The following is an 18,579-nucleotide window of genomic DNA, read 5'->3' as shown; positions in this document are numbered from 1 at the left end:
TTGTGTTCCATGGCCACGCACTACAGTTTTGCATGAGCACCTGAAGAGAAAGCCCTTTGTGACAGAATATGATCACGCCAAAGAGAGAGCTTCGTTTAGCTGGCTAGCTAACATTAGCTCAAACACAGCAAGCTCTGCCGTGGCGGTTTCACGGGTTTAAATGGATCGTGTGCGGCAGTCATCAATGGGTTGTATGGAGATAAACCAGAAGATCTGCAGCAGACTCAGCACAACTAATTAAAGGCTTAATGAACTTTGTCTTTATTTTTAGTGAGGTCAGAGCTTAAACATGTAAAGTTTAAAGCTAATGATGTGTTTAACATCCAGTCAACGCCCAACCCAATAAATAAACTATTAAAATAATCGTTTGTTGCAGCCCTAATCCAGAAGTTAATTTATCAACAACATGGGATGAAAATAGTTGAACAGATTAAATGTTTTACTCTAACACAAATGTCTAAATTAGAGATGAAGCAAAAGGATCCAGCTGCCCTGTTCCGGTAAGACAGCAGTGTTACAGAAGTTAGGATTGTTCATCTCTGCACAAACCCTCATGTTTATTGAGTAGTTGGTGACATGGAGCTCTGTCAATACCTGGGTGGTCTGTTGTTTTGTACCAACTTGAATTTAGTCATTGATAATTCCCTGGGTGATTGACACCAAATGTTTGCTCCTTTTGAGGGACATTCATGATTCTTAATATCAATGAGTGTAAATTTACCAGAAATGTCAAAATCATTTTACATAAACTGAGTAGAAAACTCACAGTCATCACAGACTCCGTGGTCCTTCGATCCAAAGACTTGGCTCTTCTCAAGGGGGGCAGTCTGGAGGAAAAGTCCAAACCTGGATCTGCATCCTGCCTCAGCTCCTAAACAACAAACAGGTAGTCTGAGGTAGTATAAAAATAATTCGTTTCAAGAAGTAACAGATTTGTTACATTAAATTTAAACAGAAAAAAAATGTTTTGTGGCACTAGAAGGTCTTTGCAGCTTCTAAAACAAGGCATTAAAAGCCTTTCTCAGTGTATACACTTTAATAAAGTAAAAATGTGATAAAAGTTTTATTTTAGCGAATTTGAAATAACAGGCATTCATTTTCGGGGAAAAGAAGACTCCTGGAAAAAAAAAAAAAAACTTAAAAAGTAAGCTTGAAATCTACAAGTGAGAAATTAGTTAGAATAACAGAAGTGTGATCACAGCAGCTGGAAAATAAAACTTATAGGCAGTCTGAGTGTTTGAGATATTTGGAGTTGGGCTTGACTGAAAAAGGCTCTTGGGACTGGACAGTCATTGTTTGAGTGTGATTCTCTTCCTGCACAGGGGTCCATGCTTTGCTTAAACCAAGTCCCAGCCAGTCTGACTGAAAGCAGAGGGTCGGGGTGGGAAAGGAAAGCACAATCATCAGGGGAATTCCCCCCAAATAATGGAAACCGGAAATAATTATAGCACTCACTGCAGACCTCTGACATGCAATCAAAGTAAAGAAGAAAATAGAAAAAGGAGAAGGGTGGAGGGGAGGAGAAAGGATGAAGGAAGGGGAGGGAGGGGCTGAGTGGATGGATTTTAAAAATGGTGGTTCTGAAGAATGCTGGTTTCAGTCATATTATAATCTTGCTATGAAACTGCTGCAGATTGATGAATTGAGTGGGATTACAAACCTTTCTGTAATTCCTGTACTCGCTGCGCCCCTGTCTGCCTCCGCTTCTTCCTGCCTCTTCAACCTCCATCTTCTCAGGGTTTTCCAGCTCCAAAGCCTCCAACTTTTCAATGACACCAGAGCGACTGGAGACACACAAACCAAACAACAATAAGAGAATTTTGTTTAAAAGTAATGTTGTAAAATGTACAATTTACATGGAATACTAAATTAAAAGGTTCAACTTGGAAATGCTCTGAGATCACTGTTTTTTTTAAATAATTTTTACTGACTGTAAAAACATGCAGAACAAAACAGCATGCTTGTCTTAACACAGAGTTTGATTTATGCAAGAAAATTCTGAAATTGCTGATATACAAGATATCACTTTCAAAACTGCAAAACAACACTTTAATTGAAACCAGTATGAGGGCAAAAACAGTTTTTTGTTATTTCCTAATGTTAGTATTAATTATTGGAATCAATATAAAGTGGGCCAAAAAAATATTCAGTCGGCCACCAGTTGTGAAAGTTCTCCCGCTTAAAAAGATTTAGTAAGGCTTGTAATTTTCATCATATTCAGGTGACAAAATATTCACTTTCCACCAAAATTTACAAATAAAGTATTTAAGAACCACACAATGTAATTTTCTGGATTTTTTTCCTCATTTTGTTTCTCATAGTTGAGTCTAAAAGAATTCTAAAATATTAAAGTAAACTACTTAGCAGTATTCATCTATCCTGGCATCTGGGGCAGTACATCAGCTGATTTGAAAGCAGTAGAGAAAAAGGATTTAGCACTGAAATTCTACTCTACCACTGATGAAAACTATGATTTCCCACAACCTGTTTTACTGTGACTGCTAATCTACTACTCAACTCCAAACATTTTTGAGGAACCCCTGAAAGATGATTGAAAGTAAACTTACATGTAGGAACATCTGACTTTTTTTTCACATCACAACTGTGATGTTTCAGATTTCTTTAGCACAGAAGCACAGCATTGTGCTGAAAAGGTCCCCTGCACTCTTCTAGGAGAAGAGCTGTCAGTCTTGTGTAGTCTGAACCAGCTAAAGATCGGACAATTCTTTTCTTAAATTATTTATGAAAATGAATGGCATGAAAGTACTTCATAAATGGTATGAGCACACCTTTAATGTCATCAGACAGTAAACTCAAATTAAAACATGCTGAGAAAACGAGGGCAGATTTACTAGAGAGAAGGTAAGATTGACAGACAATGCTCTTTTTTCCTAATTTTGCCTCCAGCTGATTAATTCTTACATTAAATCATTATATAAACAGCCTGAAATTATTATAATTTTTAGGATTCTTTTGATAATGTCATTGACAGTAATGATGCAAGCATCTATGGTGGCTGTCTGACACAGTCTCTGGGGCCTTTTTCTTAGCACAACACCGGCTCTGTAATGCTGTGTAGAAATTGCTAATAAAGTTTCATACAAAGTGGATTTGTGACTGTTATTATATTTAAAAAGTACAGTTATTTTAATGATTATACAGTGAGGGAAAAAACTATTTGAACTCCAGCTGATTTTGTAAGTTCGCCCACTAAAAAAGAAATGATCAGTCTATAACTTCAATGGTAGGTTAATCTGAACAGTGAGAGACAACAATAACAAAAAAATCCAGAAAAATGCGTTTCAAAAAAAGTTATGAATTAATTTGCATTTCCATGAAGGAAATAAATATTTGATCCCCTATCCGTCAGCAAGATCTCTAGCTCCCAGGTGGGTCTTATACAGGTAACAAGCTGACATTGACCTCTCAGCTTGTTACCTGTATAAAAGAGACCTGTCCACAGAAGCAATCAATTAATCAATCAATCCAGATGCCAAACTCTGCACCATGGCCAAGACCAAAGAGCTTTCCAAGGATGTCAGGGACAAGATTGTGGACCTACACAAGGCTGGAAAGGGCTACAAGACCATCGCCAAGCAGCTGGGTGAGAAGGTGACAACAGTTGGTGTAATTATTCGCAAATGGAAGAAACATAAATTAACTGCCAGTCTCCCTCGGTCTGGAGCTCCATGCAAGATCACACCTTGTGGAGTTTCAATGATAATGAGAACGGTGAGGAATCAGCCCAGAACCACTTGGGAGGAACTTGTCAATGATCTCAAGGCAGCTGGGACCATAGTCACCACAAAAACGGTTGGTAACACACTACGCCGTGAAGGACTGAAATCCAGCATGACAATGATCCAAAACACACGGCCAAGGCAACAAAAGACTGGCTCAAGAAGAAGCACATTACGGTCATGAAATGGCCTAGTCAGTCTCCAGACCTTAATCCCATAGAAAATCTGTGGAGGGAGCTGAAGGTTCCAGTTGCCAAACATCAGCCACGAAACATTAATGACTTGGAGAGGATCTGCAAAGAGGAGTGCGCCAAAATCCCCCCTGAGATGTGTGCAAACCTTGTGGCTTCTTCTTTTCCTTTTGGCTTTTCCCTTCAGGGGTCGCCACAGCGAATCAGTTTCCTCCATCTAAGCCTGTCTTCAGCATCCTCCACTCTAACACCAGCCACCTTCATGTCTTCATTCACTGCATCCATAAACCTCCTCTTTGGTCTTCCTCTAGACCTCTTTCCTGGCAGCTCTAGACTCAGCATCCTTCTACCAATATATTCACTGTCTCTCCTCTGAACATGTCCAAACCATCTCAGTCTGGCCTCTCTGACTTTATCTCCAAAACCTCTAACATGTGCTGTCCCTCTGATGTATTCATTCCTGATCCTATCCATCCTGGTCACTCCCAAAGAGAACCTCAGCATCTTCATCTCTGCTACCTCCAGCTCTGCTTCCTGTCTTTTCTTCAGTCCCACTGTTTCTAGTCCAAACAACATGGCTGGTCTCACCACAGTCTTGTACACCTTTCCTTTCATTTGTGCTGAAACTCTTCTGTCACACATCACACCTGACACTTTTCTCCACCCATTCCAACCTGCTTGCACTCTCCTCTTCACTTCTTTTCCACACTCTCCATTACTCTGTACTGTTGACCCTAAATACTTAAACTCCTCCACCTTCTTTATCTCTTCTCCCTGTAACCTCACTCTTCCACTCTGGTTCCTCTCATTCACACACATGTACTCTGTCTTACTGCGGCTAACCTTCATTCCTCTCCTTTCCAGGGCAAACCTCCACCTCTCTAACTCCACCTCCACCTGTTCCCTGCTCTCACTACAAATCACAATATCATCTGCAAACATCATAGTCCATGGTGATTCCTGTCTAACCTCATCCGTCAGTCTGTCCATCACCATTGCAAACAGGAAGGGGCTCAGAGCTGATCCCTGATGTAATCCCACCTCCACCTTGAACTCCTCTGTCACCCCTACAGCACACCTCACCACTGTCTTACAGCCCTCATACATGTCCTGCACTGCTCGGACATACTTCTCTGTCACTCCAGACTTCCTCATACAATACCATAGTTCCTCTCTGGGCACTCTGTCATAAGCTTTCTCCAGATCTACAAAGACACAGTGGAGCTCTCTCTGACCTTCTCTGTACTTCTCTATCAACATCCTCAAAGCAAATGTTGCATCTGTAGTGCTCTTTCTTGGCATGAAACCATACTGCTGCTCACAAATGTTCACTTCTGCTCTTAGTCTGGCTTCCACTACTCTTTCCCACACCTTCATTGTATGGCTCATCAGCTTTATTCCTCTGTAGTTACCACAACTCTGCACATCTCCCTTATTCTTAAAAATGGGCACCATCACACTTCTCCTCCATTCCTCAGGCATCTTCTCACCACCTAAGATCCTGTTGAACAACCCGGTCAAAAACTCCACTGCCATCTCTCCTAGACACTTCCATACCTCCACAGGTATATCATCAGGACCAAGAGCCTTTCCACTCTTCATCCTCTTCAAAGCCCCTCTCACTTCACCTTTACTAATCTTTCTTACTTCCTGCTCCACAACCGTCACCTCTTCTACTCTTTGTTCTCTCTCATTCTCTTCATTCATCAACTCTTCAAAGTATTCTTTCCATCTTTCCATTACACCACTGACACCTGTCACCACATTACCATTCCTATCCTTGATCACCCTAACCTGCTGCATGTCCTTCCCATCTCGATCTCTCTGCCTTGCTAGTCTGTACAGGTCAGTCTCTCCCTCCTTACTACCCAACCTAGCGTACAAGTCATCATAAGCTCTTTGTTTGGCCTTTGACACCTCTACTTTCACCTTACGCTGCATCTCCCTGTACTCCTGTCTACTCTCCTCAGTCCTCTCAGTGTCCCACTTCTTCTTAGCTAGTCTCTTACTCCGTATACACTCCTGCACCTCCTCATTCCACCACCAAGTCTCCTTATCAACTCTCTTTCCTGATGACACACCAAGTACACTCCTACCTGTCTCCCTGATCACATTAGCTGTAGTTATCCAGTCATCTGGGAGTACCTCCTGACCACCCAGAGCCTGTTTCAACTGTTTCTTAAAAGTCATGCAACAATCTTCTTTTTTCAGCTTCCACCAGTTTGTCCTCTTCTCTGCCTTTGCCCTCTCTTTCTTCATCTTCTTCACCACCAGAGTCATTCTACACACCACCATCCTGTGCTGTCTGGAAACACTCTCACCAACCACTACTTTACAGTCACTGATCTCCTTCAGATTACACCGTCTACACAAGATGTAGTCTATCTGTGTGCTTCTACCTCCACTCTTATAGGTCACTCTATGTTCCTGTCTCTTCTCAAAGAATGTATTCACTATCGCCATTTCCATCTTTTTTGCAAAATCAACCACCATCTGTCCTTCTACATTCCTCTCCTGGATACCAAACCTGCCCATCACCTCCTCATCACCTCGGTTTCCTGCACCAACATGACCATTGAAATCTGCACCAATGACAACTCTCTCATTTCCAGGGATGCTCATCATCACTTCATCAAGATCCAACCAGAACTTCTCCTTCTCTTCCAGCTCACATCCTACCTGTGGGGCATACCCACTAACAACATTGAACATGACACCCTCCATTTCTATCTTCAGACTCATCACTCTATCTGACACTCTTTTTACCTCCACAACACTCCTAACAAACTCCTCCTTTAGGATAACTCCTACTCCATTTCTCTTCCCATCTCCACCATGATAGAACAACTTGAACCCTGCTCCTAAACTTCTAGCCTTGCTACCTTTCCACCTGGTCTCCTGGACACACAGTATGTCTACCTTTCTCCTCTGCATCATGTCCACTAACTCTCTACCCTTTCCTGTCATAGTTCCAACATTCAAAGTCCCAACTCTCAGTCCAACACTAGTGACTTTCCTCTTCTCTCTCTCCCTACGAACCCGCCTTCCTCCTCTCCTTCTTCCACCAACAGTAGTCCAATTTCCACCGGCACCCTGTCGGTGAACAGCACCGATGGCGGTCGTTGTTAACCCGGGCCTCGACCGATCCGGTATGGATTTCGTAGGTCTGATTCGCATATTTGATTTGGCAAGATTTTACGTCGGATGCCCTTCCTGACACAACCCTCTGTATTTATCCGGGCTTGGGACCGGCACAATGAGACCCTGGCTTGGGCCCCCTCGTTACCTTGTGGCTAACTACAAGAAATGTCTGACCTCTGTGATTTCCAACAAAGGCTTTGCCACCAAGTACAGAAGCAAGTTTTTCAAAGGGATCAAATACTTATTTCCTTCATGGAAATGCAAATTAATTCATAACTTGCGCCTCTTGTTGTTTTAAACTGCTGCATCGGTACATTCCATTGAGGAAAACAACAGTAGGACAATGATTGGTACATTGTTGAATTGTAAAGTAGGTGTTAAAAGGTCTTCACGGACCGCATTGATGAAGTCTGCTCCCATTGGCTACCCATCATCTGTCAATCAAACGCCCCAGACGTTCGAAGTCAGACCTACAAACGCTTATTGGGCCATCTGATTGGTCAATTTACAACTTGAATAACTTGTGATAACGGAAAAAAAATCTTTAAAAAAGATTAGGATTAGAAAAAAGAAGTTAAGCAGAAAGCAGCAGAGGAAGAATGATTATTCTGACATATATAAATGACTGAGAAATAACTGTCTGTTTCTCAATGTAAGTCAATGGGACTTTGGCCTTTTTGAAACCCAGTGGTACTTCCTATATGGAACACGGAAGGAGGGGGGCTTGCTCTGTCCAGTTATTCTTATATACAGTCTATGGCTGCTCCCGCCTGTCCAACATGTGATGCTGAGCTTGGCTCGCACCTGCGTGGGCGTGTCTGTGAATTTTAAGGTTTACACACCGGCTGTGTCGGCGCGCATTCCAGTCCATGCAAACACGAGTCCAATATTCTGATAGGCGCGTTTACATAGAACCCCCATGGAAAGCAGCCCCCGAATGCGCGCTGATGCAGCCAGCGCGCGCGCAAGCACCCCACACATCCATTGAATGGAGGACACATAAATCAGATTGATTTATTGTGAGGAGTTCTACAAAAATCTACAAAAAATGAAATCCTTCAAAGATTTTCTCATTACCGGGGTTTCTCTCTCACTCTAGAGGAGGCGCTGTTAATACAGACATTTGAAACTGAATAAAAATAATTAGTCTTATCTAGTCAGTCAGTCAATATGGTGTTTCTTCAGTTGTCTGTATCTGTTGTTTGGTCTTTATTAGTATTTTAATTATTTATTACTAATTTATTTGTTTTTTTATTCATCTTTTAATGTATTTATTTTAGGGCTGTCAGATTTGTCGCTTTAAAAATTGTTAATCTGACACGTGCTTGACGGCGAAAATTTTTTTGACGCATTAATCGCGGATTTTCTCATACGTGCCTTTTCATACAGCGCGCGGGTGTCCCGCCCCGTAACTCACCGGCTGCTCTCACTAGAACACAGGCGGGTCTCCAACCACCGAGCTGCGAGCTAAAACCGGCCGGCGCTAGGACCTGGAGTGCTCCTGCACCCTAACCGGTTCGCGTCCAGTACCACGTCTGGTGGTACCAGCTCGCGTCCGGCGCCGCGTCCCGAGAGCCCGACGTTCCGAACAGCAAGCGCACCGGGGGACGTTTTAAATGTTCTGGAGGTTTAAGCGTGATCCAGCCCCAGCATAGGGGTCTGTCTGCCGGCATATTTATGGCGTGAGCTCCGCTGGACACGTCGCTGCATCGAGCTGCAGCCAGAGAACGCGGCGGCAGTAACAGACTGTCAAACTATCCACAGAGTATCCCGCTTTTCTCAGTCTAATGTTTTAAAAAACAGAAGTTAATTGGAAATGATAAATTTCTGTTTCATTTATTACTGCAATTCAGCAGAGGAGGAAAAAGATTTGGTCCTGAGAAAAAATGAAGATTAGAGTGTTATGGAAATTTTATTTTTGATGTTTTTTTAATTTTATTTTACTGAACGTTGATTGAAGTTTTGAATTTAAAATGCCCTTCACTTGGACTTGGGCTTTTGTTAGGGATTTATGTTACAGCCTTTTATTGTTAAGAAAGTTTATCTCAATATAATGTTACAAAACAAAGTATTTCTGATGAAAACTATTAATTTTGCCATTCTTGTTTTCATAATTAATGTAGAACTGCTAAATTCCACGAAGCACACATTTTTTTCCTTAAAAAAAGGCCACATTTTAATGTGCGATTAATTGCAAGTTAACTCAGGAAATGCGATTAATCGCGATTAAAATTTTTAATCGCCTGACAGCTCTAATTTAGTTATTTTACTAGTTAGTTAGTCCTTTTTATTTTGAACAACACATACAGTACATAGTACATGGTAAAAAACAAGAAAACAACAGAAAATTCTATATAAATAATAAATAAAAACATTACACCTCTATTATGTAGTTCGAAATGGAGTAGGAAGAAGTTTAAAAAACGTATTTTAATCCTACCCCCTAACAATATATCTTGAATTTAATCCTCAATATAAACTATTTCAGAAACGGACATTAACTACCCTTTTTTATATATAAATCAACACACAAAGATTTACACACTTCGTTCATTATTTCTTTTCATTATTTTGTGTTAAAAACAAAGATATTTGAGAACACTGTAATGTTTTATCGATGCTTTTCTTGTGGAAATCCTGATGCGGCCCAGCCTCACCCAGACTCACCCGTCCGCTAGCATTAGCGTGGACCTTCCAACGCTTGAATATACATAACAACAGCGGTTTTATAACTTTAAAAAGTCACGCTACAATATAAAGTCATTACTTACATTTAAACGTACACTTCTGTGGTTCAGAGCGCAACCACGAGAAGGAAAGTGCTTCTTAGCGCGACACGGTTTACTCTTGCGATAGTGGACTTTGGAAAACTCTGTTAGGAGAGTGAACAAAAATAATAATCCGGACACGACTTTGACTTCAACTGCCACTTCAAATCAAGGGGGAGGGCTAAGGGGATGGAAGAAGGGGAGTATTTGGATCGGGCCTTGTACTTCAAAGACAGTTTGTACATGGAATCTTAATGACCATCTTAAAGAAAAAAATTGTTTTATTTAAAATTATTTTAATAATTTTAATATTTTACTGATCGTCTTGTGTCCTTTATCCGGATTTCTGTTTGTGTGTCTACTGTAACTTCTGTTTTTCTTTCTCAAAAGAACTTGCCTTTTGCAAGGCCACAGTTAAAATTAAGTTTTTGCCCAGATCACCAACAACCGACTATGGCTTAGCCAAATTTAAAATGAGCACTTCCAAATAAAAATTAAAAAGGAAATTTTTAGATGCAATATTAACATTATATACAAACATCATAATAATGTGACCTGCTAATTTATTTGTATAAAAATAATGTTTTCAAGCGTATATAATTTGTAATTGAAAAGTATTGCGGGGTTCCTTCTAATTTCTTCAAGTTAAATTTAATACTTTAAGACCTTGCATATAAAAACATTAAGACCAATTTCTTGGCCTAACTCCCCGCTCTAAAGACGAAGAATAAACGTAATCCTCGTCAGTAACAAAGTAATGTAATTAATTACAGTTTAAATTTCACTAATGAAATTACAATTACCAGACTACAGAAATTACTTTATCACTCACATTTTGGGACAGTAAAACCATCGGTGACTGATAAACCAAATTTGTGTAAATAGTTTTCTCCAATGTTGTCTGTTGGTTAAATGAAACAAAACTGATATTAATAAAATTAAATAAAAAAAAAAAGTACTGATGCATGTGTGGTAATGCAGAGTTTGAAAATAGGTCAAAGTAAGATTAAGAAACTATGAACATGGGCAAATTCGTAGGGTTATCTGGCAACCGGAGATAATAGAATACTCCAATTTGCTGATAAATAAAGGAAAATATTTAATCGATTGTTGTAGAAAAAAAAACTTGATAAATGCAGCGTATGCACCTCCTTACTCATTTTCTTCTCTTCTAATAATAGCTTGTGCATTTTTATCCTCAATCGCAATCTTCCTCTTGAACAATTTTTTCTGCATTGTTCTTTTTTAAAGAATTTTTCTACTAAAAATGAATTTACTTGCTGCATGTTTCACTTCTATTATTGAATTATTGCTTTATCTTGAAATTTAAATCACAATTGTGTTCAAAAACTGTTTGAATCATTTATTGCGTTGTTTTTTTTTTGTTGTTTTTTTGTTTTATTGTCCTGTTGCAACTAACCAACAAATACAAACAAAGCAGCCTCCAACTTGCATAGAAATATTCCTACTAGTGGAGCAGCTAACTCAAAACACCAAATTTTAAGAAAAAAGTGCTAGCCACTTTAAATTCCAAAATGGCGGCCATTTTCCAAGATGGCCACCAAAGGTTGTTGGTGTGATGAGTTTCATTGAAAAAATATGAGTACTTCATCAGGTGACTTGACTGCCAGAGTCTTTGTGTTGCGCAAGCCATTATAGAGCATTTTTTTTAGGCAGAAAGAGCTCATCCTCACTGCCACCCTGGCATTAGCAGTCCATTTTCGGGGCAAAAAACCAATGAAAACATCATCAAGTAAACTATTTTTATGATATTCTGCCAACTTTACTGCCACGGCAGCCATCTTGAAAAAAATGGCGGCCATATTGGATTTTTGTGTGGCTAGCACTTTTTTCCTGTAACTAGACCCAGAGACTATAACTGTACCAAATTTCATGCTTGTATTAGGGCTGGGCGATATGACGATAAAAAACCGTCTTACGATCTCCAAAGCTGACGATCTGTCATTTTTGAGAGATCGTTTTATCGCGATCTTCTACTTAAAGCTGCAAGAGCGAGAAGGCAAAAGCTTGTTGACAGCTGTGACTTTAAATCCGAGCTGCTGCTCCTCCTCCTCCCCGGTGTGTTTTTCTTGTTTGGAAGTCACGTGACATACGATGTGACATAGTCACGTGCGCCGTCATTATGGATCAAGTCTTCTCGAGTAATGAATGGCGGAGGTCCGAAAAAGTAACAAAAGGAGACGCAGTGTCTTGCAATCGACTTCAAAAGCCTTGACAACAAAATAATCCGATGGAGAGGAATCATCACAGGACAGGAATCGCATTTTAATAGAGAGAAATCAGGCTGGGAACTGTGTGCTAAAGTGGGTGCTAGCAACTCATGAGAGACATGCTAGTTTGGTTCTTTGATGTATGTTTTTATTAATGTTTCGTGTTTTTAAACATAGCGGATGTTAATTGAACGTATTTACGTTAAACCTGCACAAAAACTGATGGTAATTCATGTAGGAGGCGTCCCCAGAGAACAAATCAAACGTACCCTATACGATAGGGCTGGGAATCACTGGGTACCTCACGATACGATACGATACGTGATACATGGCTCAGGATATCGATAATATCGCAATACTGCGATAATTGGTAAAAATCCTCTCTAATATCTAACATTATATAGAAGAACATGTTTTTTGGGAAAATATATCCCCATTTATCTTTTTCAGCTTAAACACAATCATAATAAACAACTTTTCTTATTTTGTGCAACAAATTATAGCAGCCCAGTCTCAGCAAAATGCGTACAAATGCCACGATTTGGGAAATATCGTGTATAATATACGCCAAAACCGGTTTTTGCGTGCATATAATACGCGCGGTCCTAAACGTGTTAAATGTGTTTTCCACGATTGACACGTCCCCTGGTGGAGGAGTGAGCATCACAGCCCCACTAACGAACAATTTGCTTTTCTAACCCTAACTATAACCGTAATCCTAACCTTAACCAGGAACGACGTCATTTAGAAAAGAGCCGGAGGATTTCTGACCATGTGATCAAAACGAAACCTAAAAAGCTGTGTATATTGTACGCCGGAGCAACCTATTCTCTACCATTGCATATCATATGCACGCAAAAACTGTGTTTGGCGTATATTATACACGGTATTTCAGAGTGCAAAGTCGTGGAATATGTACGCATTTTACTGCGACCGTGCAGAATTATAGACACTTGTGCAACATTGCTGAAATCAGCAATACTGTCTTTGACAAGCATTTTTTGTTCTCCTCACTTGAAAAGGGCTGAGCATCCAAAAATGAAGGCTGATTTACTCAGACTGTCACTTGAGATTATTTTTCCAATCTTTATCTATTTTACAGTTGGTCAGTCAGCAGTCAATAGGTAAAAACCTTAAAACACACATAATAATGGCAAAAAAAATAATTTGAAGTGATTCAATTAATTAGCAACCTCCCTGTGTGTTCAGTGTATACACTGAAAAAACAAACTTTTTGCATCAGTAATATATACTTAATTATTCCTCATAATATTTACATAATAGTTCAAATATTATGCAAATACCTAGATTTTTCTAGTAAAGAAGTTAAGTTTACTTATTTTTTATAAGTAATCAAAAAATTTGATTGTTTATTAGTAAGATCTACTTTCAAATTGTTGTAATCACTTTTGGAGCATTCAATGATATTATGTAAATTTTATTAGAGAAATTTATGTTTGCTCTATTTACTTAAGATTTGATAATAACCTTACTTGTGGACATAAGTAAATTTTACTAAATTGTTGTTGGGAGTTTTTATATTAATAAATGCAGTAAAATGTAATCAATAAATGTTAGTGCAAATTGTTACGAGGATTTTCTTAAGTAAATCTTATTAGTTTTTTTTTCAGTGTAGTTTTAAAGTGAATTAATGTACTTTATTTTAATTGCATTTAAATTTAAGTTCTTACATCAAATCCTGCTTTTTTACTTAAGAGTTACTTAACATTAGCAACAAGTAATTACATTGTTTGAAAACGTCACATTATAAATTTACCAAAGTTACACCGTACACCAGCAGGTTGAACATTGAAGTGCATGAAAGCGAAAATTCCGACAGTCCCTGAAGTGTACACAAACAACTTCAAAGCGCGCGCCCAGTTCCCACAGCAAACAAGAAGTAAGTGATCGCTGACATTCTAGCGCTCAGACAAAGTCACTTCTTACCGGCTGGATCTCCTACAGATGGAGGATAAATGCTGACAGGTAGACATGCTTCACACGCGCTACCGAGCCTGTATCTCACCGGTGCTTCTCCTGAATGAGCGCGTGCGTCGCTATTAAAAGTCCGACGCAGCGCGGCCATCTGCTCAATAGTTCCGGCGCGAGACTCAGACGCTCGGCGCAACAGCCTCTTTAAATGAAAATATAATATCGATACTTGGTGAGAACCCATCGAGAATCGATCGCAGGACTAAATATCGCGATATATCGCAATATCGATATTTTGGCGCACCCCTACTATACGACGTGCATGCGTAATGTGTTTCTTTACGGAAGATACAAAATTGGTGGGTAATGTTAGGGAAGAGAAGGGCATAAATCCCATTTCATAGTGATAAAAACTATTTTTGATATAATTTTTTATGGAGGTGTAGAGCATTCAATAAAAAAAAAACCTATCCTTTTTTAATGCAGTATGTTCTATAAAGATAAAAACTTGTGATAAACAGTAAAATAATTATTTTAAAGTAGTTTTTTTTTCAAGAATGCTATGCATAGAAAAAACATATATACATTGAAAACTGTGCAACGTTTTGCCTCATTGTATCTTCCTGCAGATCTCTGTGTTGTTCTGTCATTTCAAAGAGTAACAATGACATGGAGCAAAAAGTTAGTGTGTTTGTGTTGGCTGAGATCAGTATGAGCAAATGCTAGAAATTACGAGTGCACCTGTTCATAAGCAAGCTCTTCAAGTTGCCTACAACAATTTTTTAGATATTTTTAAACGCTCCCAGTGGGGTTTTAATTAGGACTGCAAAGTTTTTAACAAAAATTCCACATCCTAAATGTCTTGAAAAGCAATGCAGCTATGCTATAGCAGGGCCAGCTATCGTGACGTAAGCAAGGCTCAGGAATTCAAACAGAGTTTTTCTGCAACAGTTTGACAGCAATTTAAAAGGAGAAATACTCAGAAATGCAAACACAAAATTATTTTTTACTACATTTTTTTCTTTCAGAAGAAAAATGCCACACATACATGTTAAAAACTCAAAAAACAGGATTTTCATTGGAGGGGGACTTTCATGAAATCGCATAAGTGCGGAAATTCCATGCGGTCCCTGAATGCACCACCTACTGAGAATGTGGGGATTAAATCCTCAAATTCTGCCCAATAAAGTCAGACTTAAATGTTGTGAACTAACTCTGGGATGGATGTTGTGGTAGCCAAATGGGGAGAGGATGTAAACACTTTAAAAGTCATGGTTGTGAGTTTAAGTTCCCTGTAGTTGAGGATGAACAATGTCTCACTTGTCAAAGTGGCTAGTAGGGATGCAACAATATTCGATATAAAACCGAACCGTTCGGTGTGCATTCCACGGTTCGGTACGCCATTTTTCCCAGTACGCATTTTATTTATTTAGTACCACCATGAGCTGCCTTTAGCGTGTCTGTGTATTCATGTCTTCGTTACAGAGCTTGTCTGCTCCAACTCTCCCTCGCTCTGCCAGAAACTACTTTGCCCTTCCGTGGGAGGTGGAGCCCAAATGCTAAAAACAATAGCATTTTAGCTAACTACCTAAACAACCGCGACAGTCATAGCACATTGTGGCCGCAGCAGCTGCGTCGGCGCTCGTTTGGGCTGCCGCTTTCAGTCTGTAACGCATGCGGAACAGAATTTCGGACTGCTCGCGTTTTCGTGGACTTTTCATTTCGAGGCTGATTGAATGCTCGTCGACGCAGGTGTGTGAGCAGCTTCAGGCTCATGTTTGAAGATGCGCCACTGACTCTAAGACTTCTCGGGTTTGCCATCGAATATGATAGTCAGGGAGCAAAATGTGTTACAAGAAGTACAATGTCTGCACAATTTGCCTCATCTCTATTAGGGGTGTGCAAAAATATCGATATTGCGATATATCACGATATTTAGTTCTGCGATCGATTCTCAATGGGTTCTCACCAAGTATCGATATTATATTTTCATTTGAAGAGGCTGTTGCGCTGAGCGTGCGAGTCGCGCGCTGGAACTATTGAGCAGATGAGTGCGCTGCGTCGGACATTTAATAGCGATGCATATATAATGCTAGTTATTAGAGAGGATTTTTACCAATTATCGCAGTATTGCAATATTATCGATATCGTGAGCCATGTATCGCGTATCGTATCGTATCGTGATGTACCCAGTGATTCCCAGCCCTAATCTCTATATCATACAATGTGGGGAATTACGACCAACATGCCCACCCCCCTTCTGACGTTACCATCCAGCCCCGTCAACGTGTTAAAGTTGAGCAACAAAGCAGGTAACACAATAAAAACATCCCAGATGTATTTCAAAAGACTTACAGTGTTACTTCAGATAAACAAAAAAAAATCTGACGCCATCAGTGTTTATTGCGATAGCTCTGCAGTCGTTTTTCAGTGGTTGACTTTTGTCGCGGGGGTGCCGGAGCCAATCTCGGCTACTGAAGGGCGAAGGCGGGGTTCACCCTGGACAGGTCGCCAGTCTGTCACAGGGCCTCAATCACACACATACACTCTTACATTCACACCTAGGGGCAATTTAGAGTCACCAATGAACCTATGAAGCATGTTTTTGGACAGTGGGAGGAAGCGGGAGCCCCTGGTGAAAACCCACGCATGCACGGGGAGAACATGCAAACTCCACACAAAAAGGTCCCAGCCGGGATTTGAATTTGAACCGGGGCCTTCTCGCTGTGAGGCAAAAGCACTAATGAAAACAGTTGACCCACAATATACTGTACCAGCATGTCCATATTTCACAGAAAAATCTATATATACCTGTGCTTTATGAACAAGTGTACAAATTGGAGACAACTTTGTAAAAACGCATAACTTTCTACGTACAGCTGGACTTCCTGTGTAACACAGGGCTAAATCTCTGTAAATGTTCATTACATGACGGCCCTCACACTGGAAAATTAGTAGGGGTGTAACGGACCACGGATGATCCGTGATCCGTACGGATCAGAAGCCACGGTTCGGGACACGGTTCGGACACGTGTGTACCGCGGACCACTCCGACCCCCACCCCCAGCCAGCGCACACACCTCGGGCTCTCATAATTTAAACCAAATGTCCGTTCACATCAATGAAATTCTGTCAAATTCCTGTAAATCCTCTTTGTTTTGACCAGCGCTGAAGTAACAGCTTCACGGTTATTTCTTAAAGTCTGTTCCTGAATCTCCCGCTCCGTGTGGGCGGAGCTTTTAGCGTTTTTCCTGCATAGAGAATTTGGTGTCGGCCGCCACCAGCTCCTGGAAAAGGGGGGATGTGGCTGATTCTAGGAGCCCAGACTGAGAGAGGGTCCACGGAGACCCGAATGATGACAAAATGATACAACAGAAAAAATAATTTCAGTAAACCAATAACCAATATATAATCGCAAATATTTTGATTTTAATGTCAACGTAACAATACTTAAATATTTTGTTTTGGAAACATCGTCTGCGGACCCCCCTCCTCTAAATTGAAAATGGTTCGGTCCGACTGGACTTTACTTCCACAGATGCGCTGTTTATGACCGACAGACCCACAGAGTGTGAGGGAGAGAAGACACGCTTTAAAATCAGGAGTTTAAACACCTGATTTAGAGGAGAACCTCCATGAAAAATGAAAAAAGGAAACAGTCTGTCTATTGCCGAGCGGAAAGATCAAAGGAGAGAGTGCGCATGCTCGTAAACGGACAGAGGGGTGGGGGTGGGGGCATCCAGTTAGTTGTGGAGTTGGAAGTGATGAATTTGAGGGTTTTGTTAAAACATTTGCCTGAGGCTTTTGTATGGTGCTTCAAACTAGAATAATTAGTTGTTTTATTGTGTATCAATATACGGTTTGTTAGTGGCTCAATTGGTTACATTACATTAGTTAACTAATGGCTCAATTAGTTACATTGAGCCATTTATGTTTTATAATGAGGTGATCTAATAATAGTAAAATATGTAAATTGAAAGAATGTTCAATAACGTTTATGAAATAACCACAATAATAGTAAAATAAACTTGTTAAGGTATACAAATCTGAAGTCGCCACGAGACACCACCATCTTATTTTAAGCCAGGAAAAACCCTGCAGCTTCCGTCACAAACTTTACTCAACTTGACGCGGATGGATAGATATCAGGTTTATTTAATGTTAAGACCTGAATAAAAGCATCAGTACACGTTTACATTTCTGGATTCAAAGAATCTCCGAGTTAGGAGAAGCAGCTGTCTATTTTAAAGCATTATTTTCTCTCAGTTTTTGTAGATTTGGTCACAAGACATGCAAATGTAGTCAGAAACTACATGTTTTAGCATTTTGTTTGTGTTCAAACTCTAAAGATATTCTGTTTAATAAATAGGTGTCAATGAGCAAACGTTTTAATGTTGCATATATAAATATTGTGTGTGGGAAGTTTTTATATTGATACTGAATATATGATTTGAAGCATTTCCAAAAATTAGCTTTCATATCGGTTGTCGTATTTTTTTTTTTTTAACATTCAACTGATCCGAAAAATGATCCGAACCGTGACCCTAAAACCGTGACACGATCCGAACCGTGAGTT

At 39.9% G+C, this 18,579-nt stretch overlaps 1 protein-coding gene across 3 annotated transcripts in view; it reads right to left on the bottom strand.

Annotated features, from left to right (window-relative positions):
• Positions 1-18,579, bottom strand: part of mprip (myosin phosphatase Rho interacting protein) — a 101,135-nt gene that overhangs the window by 45,800 nt on the left and 36,756 nt on the right. For all 3 annotated transcript variants that reach the window (XM_036210740.1, XM_036210739.1, XM_024261544.2), the window contains exons 8-9: positions 1,661-1,784; positions 767-871 (exon numbers count right to left, since the gene is read on the bottom strand). In XM_036210740.1, coding sequence (XP_036066633.1) covers positions 767-871; positions 1,661-1,784 — 229 coding nt within the window. The remainder of the gene's footprint in view (positions 1-766; positions 872-1,660; positions 1,785-18,579) is intronic.

Source organism: Oryzias melastigma, unplaced genomic scaffold (assembly GCF_002922805.2).
Source record: "Oryzias melastigma strain HK-1 unplaced genomic scaffold, ASM292280v2 sc00221, whole genome shotgun sequence".
NCBI lineage: Eukaryota > Metazoa > Chordata > Actinopteri > Beloniformes > Adrianichthyidae > Oryzias > Oryzias melastigma.
The sequence above is the reverse complement of the archived record's forward strand: the minus strand, read 5'-3'. Positions and strand labels throughout refer to the sequence as shown.